Here is an 8,614-nt window from a genome sequence, read left to right as displayed (position 1 = left end):
GGGAGAGGTTCTGATCATGCTCAGTTGTGTTTGAGTTTGCTCACCGGTGGTTCGACCAGAAGCGTAGAGCGACAGGACGGCCTGGATGGCCACGTACATGAAAGGACTGCTGAAGGTCTCAAACATGATCTGGACACAAGAGAAAGACAAGTCAAGCATTCATGCGGAAATTGTGGAAAGTAATAAATTATCATACAGTCAAATAGAGGAAAGGAACCTCGGACACAATCCTTCCACTCTGAACATCCTCCACTAAAATAAGGCTTTCAAGAATAAGTTCACTCAAAGATGTAAAATCAGTTTAATCACCTCTACGCCAGTAGACGGTCGGGAGAAGTAATTGCTGGATTTTCCCAGGGAAACAGTGCTGCAGTATTTTCCCAAACAACTGAAGTGAATGGTGACCAACTTTCAAACCTAATTAAAACCGGGAGGGAAATGGCTCCATCGGGCTCTGAAATCCAAGTCTTCTAAAGCCCCAACATGCCAAGTTGCCTTCAAAAGACGTAAAAAGACGCTGTATGCTGTATCCACACCACAATCCTGACTTTGTCCAGCCCCGCCGACGAAGCCCCGGAGAGGGTCATCGCCAACTGGGCGAGTTGAGTAGCCTACACTCATCTCCATGTTATTTATGTCTGTCTTCTAGGCCTGTTCTCGTCTACCTGTTTTAGACATTAGCCTTTTAAATTGTGTGGGAGCCTGTATGGGGAGTCAGCGGGTGGAGCTGGCTATATTGCTTTTGGGGTGGAGGGTGCCGGGGTTTTCTCCTAGCTCACAGGCTTTTACGGTTGCAGTGACGTGTGTAGTGCAATCCTTGCAGTGAAGTTTGTAGTGCTGTGCTGTACTCCTGTGTGGTACGTGTGCTGTGTTGTGAAGTGGCTAAGCTAGTCGTTTTATATCTAGCTCTTTAGAGTGCTGTGTTATCTCTATTATTATATAAATCCGGCATTACGCGGCCTATTCGCCATACCTGTGCGGTTCTATTGTGTACTTCCTCACCTCGTTGCCCATGCCCTATATGAATTGGTTTTAGATAATAAAGTAACTTTTGTATGTACAATCTGTTTCCTGTGTGGGATATTTCCAGCCTCGGTGACAGTGAACCAATTACCGGTTCTCAAGGTAGCAGCATTTAGCTGCCTTCATATCAAAAGGTTTATTACAATATTAACGCTAAATGCTAACGTAACTTGCATCTGCCTGGCAAAGTTTTTAAATCCACTTTCAACTTAGCGTTACCTCATCTTATTTATTATTTTATATTCCATTAGGTAATGATGATGAATCAACCACCGACGGACAGGAGCTTGATAACAACAACGCCCTCGTCATACACCAAAGCCACGCTAAAGCCACACTGAAGCTACACTGAAGCCACGCAGTTTCATTTCGGCATCCTTGTTAACAGGCGAAACCGTTCACACAAACCGCACGCCACGCTGAAGCTGCGCTGAAGCAATAGTTCAGGATTCTGTTCTATTTTTCAAGCGTGCATCGTGCTGAACCCGAGCTGCCAGGCATGAAGTCAATGCAAGTTGTGGGCGGGGGCAAGACACGCCGAGTGAGGCGCTGAGGAAAAGAGAGTGCTTCTTGTGTGACCGGTTTAGCGTGACCAGTGTTGCCAGATGGCAAATGTTGAATGATCGTACCAGAGGGTCAAAATTATCGTTTTTGGAGTGAAATTATTGTACGCCCCCTCCCCAGCGCGGAGCGCCGCAGGCACGCCTATGTCGGGGGGGAATGCGGCTGACACTTTTTGGACTTGGCATGATTTTTCAACACTGTGATCTCAGCCTGCGTTGCAACAACGGCACAAAGCTTTAGAGTCACACCCTGCAACAGCTTTGAGCCAGCCGGTGAATAAAGTGTCACTTTCCCATTCAGTCCGGTACATTTGTTGTCTGTATACTTTCTGGCTGTCCAGGCAGCTCCTCTCCTGGCTCTCCCCTGTCGTCACGTTCCTCCTGGTCGGCACCACTCGTTTTCTTTATGTTTTATTTGATAGTTTCCAAGACTCGCCCCGTATCTTCCCGCATTCTGCTCTGTGACGCGCACCTACTGTGACTGTCTGTGTTTATGGTTTTCAGGTTGTGCGCGGCCGTGTCCGGTTCTATTTCCTTCTCCCTCCCAACCAATCATGACTCACGTTCACATCACGTGCCTCACGTTCAAGCACGTATTGGCTGCAAAGACGTTGTGTGAAGAGATGTATAAACAGATAGAGTGATAGACGTAGGATTCGACTGAGTGTCACAAAATGATGAAATTATCGTACATTTGGGGGATTTTGGGATTATTGATCGTACATCGTACAGATGTCGAAATTATCGTACAAATACGATAATTATCGTACGTCTGGCAACGCTGAGCGTGACACTTCAGCGTGGCTTTGGCATATGGTGTGAACAAAGGCTTAGACAACTCCTTATTGGGGCTCTGCAGGCCTGTTTAGTGTTGGTGTCTGATCATCTGATCATCTTTGGCCTTAATAGGAATGCGCACACGCACACACACACACACACGTACGCACACACATACGCACACACGGACACACGCACACGCACGCACACACACACACACACACACACACACACACACACACACACACACACACCTGTGTCATCCTCTCCCGGTTGGGCTTGGGGTTGAGCGGAGCCTCAGTCAGCATGATTGGATGCTCCTCAGGAGCCACATGAAGCTTGTTGTAGAAGGTATGGTCCCAGATCTACAGAGCACAGCAGGGTTAAGATGCCTGATCAGCAACTAGCCCACTAGCCAGTGACTTGTAGCCATTACAGATCTACAGAGCACAGCAGGGTTAAAGATGAGCTGAACCCAAAAATGTATTTTTATTTTATTTTATTTTAGTTCAACTACCACCTGCCAGTGCCAAAGTTCAGGTCTCTGCGATGTAACAACTCACGGGAATTTGCACCATGGCAGAACAGGAATAATAATACCAGGGGTTCAAGCCTTGAACAAATGCTCAAGAAAACAAGGCTAGGTGTCGGAACCTAGCATATGGCCAGCGCGATAAAGCGTTCCCAAGCCTGGTGTTGTATGCAAAAAAATCACAGAAATCTAATTCATTTAGTTTTTCACACTTTTTCACATCAAAGTAAATTGTTCAAGATTTCATTCATAACAGTAATCTACACTTTGCTGATGTCACATAGTAGTCAAATTTCAACCCCATTTCAACCAATCATATCACGACATGGCAGCTCTCAATGAATCTTAATTTCGAGGAGAACATTCTGCAGGCAAAATGGCCGTCTAGTGCCTGTAATCTGGCAGAATTTCTAGCCCATAAACTAACTAATAACTTGGCCAATTGTATGTAACATACAAAATAAAGCAAACGGTAATGTCTAAGGATGCAAAGACATGTAAGTGGCTCGTTAAACTCGCATTCCAGGATAACGTTAGTCTCGCTTGCCAGACTCTCTAGGATAGCGTCAATGTCCGCGGGTCTTACCCCGGCCCCTCTGACATTCCAGGCCGGCATGCGGCACATTTGCCTCGGAATCTCCGCTCCGCTCCACGTGGGAGCAGCTGGCTGCCTGGTCCTCCGCGGATCCCACTCGCGTTGCACCACAACACGCTGAATCCCACTCGATTTGGAGGTGGAACACGCCAGGATTGGCCAACGGCAAATTCAGTCCCCAGAATTGTCAAATCAAATCATCGAGACGCTATGGCCCTCCTCTCAACCCTCTGTCATCTCAGACAAGATTTGTTTTCAGATGGTTTTCAGTCTGATATGTCTCCGAGCCTTGCACCACATGGGTTCACGTCGTCTTTAAGATGCCTGGTCAGCAACTAGCCCACTAGCCAGTGACTCGTATCCATTATTACACAAGAGCTAATTTCAGCAAAGCAATCGGACTGGCTAGAGACTTGTTTCACCTGTGCTATACCTTGGGAAGGGGGGGGGGGGGGGGGGGGGGGGGGGTGACGACTGTGTAAAACATTTGCTTTTTGGTTTTAGTTGCTAGTGACCTTCTCCATGTCGTCCCAGTTGGTGACGATGCCGTGCTTGATGGGATACTTCAGGGTCAGGATGCCTCTCTTGCTCTGGGCCTCGTCTCCCACGTAGCTGTCATTCTGACCCATACCCACCATGACATCCTGCACAGACAAGACACATACCCACCAACACCATCACACCCTGCACAGACAAGTCACATACCCACAATCACACCCTGCACAGACGAGACAAATACCCACCAACACACCCTGCACAGACAAGACACATACCCACCATCCCACCCTGCACAGACAAGTCACATACCCACCAACACCATCACACCCTGCACAGACAAGTCACATACCCACCATCACACCCTGCACAGACAAGTCACATACCCACCATCACACCCTGCACAGACAAGTCACATACCCACCATCACACCCTGCACAGACAAGACACATACCCACCATCACACCCTGCACAGACGAGACAATTACCCACCATCACACCCTGCACAGACGAGACAAATACCCACCATCACACCCTGCACAGACAAGACACATACCCACCATCACACCCTGCACAGACAAGTCACATACCCACCATCACACCCTGCACAGACAAGTCACATACCCACCATCACACCCTGCACAGACAAGACACATACCCACCATCACACCCTGCACAGACGAGACAAATACCCACCATCACACCCTGCACAGACGAGACAAATACCCACCATCACACCCTGCACAGACGAGACAAATACCCACCATCACACCCTGCACAGACAAGACACATACCCACCATCACACCCTGCACAGACAAGACACATACCCACCATCACACCCTGCACAGACAAGACACATACCCACCATCACACCCTGCACAGACAAGACAAATACCCACCATCACACCCTGCACAGACAAGACACATACCCACCATCACACCCTGCACAGACAAGACAACTACCCACCATCACACCCTGCACAGACGAGACAAATACCCACCATCACACCCTGCACAGACAAGACACATACCCACCATCACACCCTGCACAGACAAGACACATACCCACCATCACACCCTGCACAGACAAGTCACATACCCACCATCAATCCCTGCACAGACAAGTCACATACCCACCATCACACCCTGCACAGACAAGTCACATACCCACCATCACACCCTGCACAGACAAGACACATACCCACCATCACACCCTGCACAGACAAGTCACATACCCACCATCACACCTTGCACAAGACACATACCCACCATCACACCCTGCACAGACAAGACACATACCCACCATCACACCCTGCACAGACAAGACACATACCCACCATCACACCCTGCACAGACAAAACACATACCCACCAACACACCCTGCACAGACAAAACACATACCCACCATCACACCCTGCACAGACAAAACACATACCCACCATTACACCCTGCACAGACAAGACACATACCCACCATTACACCCTGCACAGACAAGACACATACCCACCATCACACCCTGCACAGACAAAACACATACCCACCATCACACCCTGCACAGACAAGACACATACCCACCATCACACCCTGCACAGACAAAACACATACCCACCATCACACCCTGCACAGACAAAACACATACCCACCAACACACCCTGCACAGACAAAACACATACCCACCATCACACCCTGCACAGACAAAACACATACCCACCATCACACCCTGCACAGACAAAACACATACCCACCATCACACCCTGCACAGACAAAACACATACCCACCATTACACCCTGCACAGACAAAACACATACCCACCAACACACCCTGCACAGACAAGACACATACCCACCATCACACCCTGCACAGACAAAACACATACCCACCAACACACCCTGCACAGACAAGACACATACCCACCATCACACCCTGCACAGACAAGACACATACCCACCAACACACCCTGCACAGACAAGACACATACCCACCATCACACCCTGCACAGACAAAACACATACCCACCAACACACCCTGCACAGACAAAACACATACCCACCATCAGACCCTGCACAGACAATCACGTTTTAAATCCTATAAAAAACATCAATTGACAGTTTAAACTTTGGGCCTTGTCTTTGCAAAAGTGTCCAATTTGGAGGCGTGGCCAAGCGCTCTGCTATTCTCTGTGCAACGCAAAATGCCTGTGCTATGCTAAAGGAGTAAATGGCCGTGCTAAAGCAAGAATTATTCACAGGTGTGGCCATGTGCAGCTGGGCGTTACAAAACAGTCAGATTTCCGTCTCGCATTCCCTTTAATATCGTTTGCACGATGCATGCTGTAATCTCTATGCATACAACACCAATACATCATATACCAATAACACTGTCTTTTTTATCAAGCTAAATACTCTGGTTAATCTATTTTGTTAACCTTCTATTCTTTCAAAAATCATGCATCAAAAATAGTTTGCTCTAAACTGGCACCTGTTGCTTGCTTCGCTCCCCCGGTCAACATCTTCCCCTATGCTCTGTCTCCCTCTCTCTCTCTCTCTCTCTCTCTCTCTCTCTCTCTCTCTCTCTCTCTCTTTCTCTCTCTCTCTCTCTCTCTCTCTTTCTCCCTCTCTCTCTCTCTCTCTCTCTCACACACACCTGCTACTTGGTGTTTGTGTTTTTTGTGTTTTTTTGTGTGTGCGGGCATTGATGAGAAGGGGGGAAATGAGAATGCTGGCAGAAGAAAAAATAGATACAATTCTATAATGAATTGTTGAACTAAACAGGTTGGATTTAGTGCAAATAAATCAATAGAAATTAATTTAAAAAAAAAAGCTGATTGTGCTGGGGGAACGAATTTCCATTTGAAAGTCATCAAAGGCATCACTCTGCGCAGGAGAGAGAGCCCCGAAAAGGAGTGAAGCATACCATAATACCTAACAACATGAAATCTGAAAAACATGTATGGGACTAACACACACACACACACACACACACACACACACACACACACACACACACACACACACACACACACACACACACCATTCCCATTGTATCTATTCTATTCTACTCTACTCTATTCTATTCTATTCTATTCTATTCTAATCTAAACTATTCTGTTTTATTCTATTCTCCCCTCCTCCTGGTTAAAGGAATTAATTTGTTACATCATCACAGTCTCAAGCGGGTTGGGTTAGATTTTTTTTTAGGACCGTTGAGAACTCTAAAGAATGGATTTGCATGTGTCCTGGGCGCACTGAGGCAACGATACTGGTGCGCTCATGCTGAAAACAGACGCGTTGGCTCCCCAAATTTTCAAATGCTTCCGCCTACCCGTCTGTACTTCATGCAGGGGAAAGTTGGTCAAAAGGGAAAAGGAAACTTGGGAAAATAATGAGCGATGATAGGGGGGATGTCCCGGATGTCCCGCCTTTAGGCAGGACATCTGCTCGTATTTCTCCAATCACCTGCATCGGTTTGTTTACATAGGTCATGATTAGTCAAATACCATCGAACTTCCTCTGGTTCTGAAGTGTTTTTTTCCCCAAATTCCTGGCTTGAGAGACTAGTTTCAACTCAGCATAAACATTCTAACTTGCCCCCAGCTTACTTCCTGTTGCAGTTTGCTAATAGAGTAACTGACAGGACATAAGCGAGGTTTGCAAACTGTTCCAGCAACACAATTCCATGAAAACCCTTTATTACAGTGCAGTTACATATTCCTCCGACAAACAGGTATGTCCTCATTTCAGCCCCGCCCCAGAGCAGACATGTGGTTCAGGCTGTTGGATGATTGGCCGGTTGTAGGCTACCTGATATCTGGGTCGGCCTATGATGGAGGGGAACACGGCGCGGGGGGCGTCATCTCTGGCAAAACCCACTTTACACATGCTAGAGCCATTATCAACAACCAGGGTTTCATCCATTTCTGGAAAAGAAATAAAAGGTGTGTTGTATAAATGCAGCAATATTTTGTATATTCATGTAATGTCTCTGTATGATTTTTTGGTAACCCTTTATTTTACAGGTACCCTAGTTACATATGAACTATTTGTAATTACACATGAACACCAAATGTAATTACACAGTAATTACCAATAGTTATAAATGATGTTCATATGAAGTTACATTGTAACAGACCTGTAAAATGGAGTGAGTCTGTTCAACTGTAGTTCATATGTAGTAACATTGTAACGGACCTGTAAAATAGAGTGAGTCTGTTCAACTGTAGTTCTATGTAGTTACATTGTAACAGACCTGTAAAATGGAGTGAGTCTGTTCAACTGTAGTTCATATGTAGTTACATGGTAACAGACCTGTAAAGTGGAGTGAGTCTATTCAACTGTAGTTCATATGTAGTTACATGGTAACAGACCTGTAAAGTGGAGTGAGTCTATTCAACTGTAGTTCATATGTAGTTACATTGTAACAGACCTGTAAAGTGGAGTGAGTCTATTCAACTGTAGTTCAGTTACATGGTACCGGACCTGTAAAGTGGAGTGAGTCTATTTAACTGTAGTTCATATGTAGTTACATGACCTGTAAAGAAGCTCTGGCCTGGGACAGAGATTGCTAAAAGCCAGTGGTGGATTCAAACCACTGAACTTCAGATTGCAAAGCAGGTGGCTTTAACCACTCA

At 46.5% G+C, this 8,614-nt stretch overlaps 1 protein-coding gene across 1 annotated transcript in view; it reads right to left on the bottom strand.

Annotated features, from left to right (window-relative positions):
- The window catches only part of LOC310784080 (actin, non-muscle 6.2-like), a gene marked incomplete at its 3' end in the record, with an annotated part of 21,087 nt that extends 13,195 nt beyond the window's left edge, over positions 1–7,892 (bottom strand). The window contains exons 1-4 of the mRNA XM_083645056.1: positions 7,788–7,892; positions 4,006–4,134; positions 2,618–2,728; positions 45–129 (exon numbers count right to left, since the gene is read on the bottom strand). Coding sequence (XP_083501182.1) covers positions 45–129; positions 2,618–2,728; positions 4,006–4,134; positions 7,788–7,865 — 403 coding nt within the window. The 5' untranslated portion in view covers positions 7,866–7,892. The remainder of the gene's footprint in view (positions 1–44; positions 130–2,617; positions 2,729–4,005; positions 4,135–7,787) is intronic.
- Between the last annotated feature and the right edge of the window lie 722 nt (positions 7,893–8,614).

Source organism: Poromitra crassiceps (genome assembly GCF_964638095.1).
Source record: "Poromitra crassiceps genome assembly, chromosome: 10".
NCBI classification, from domain to species: Eukaryota; Metazoa; Chordata; class Actinopteri; order Beryciformes; family Melamphaidae; genus Poromitra; species Poromitra crassiceps.
The sequence above is the reverse complement of the archived record's forward strand: the minus strand, read 5'-3'. Positions and strand labels throughout refer to the sequence as shown.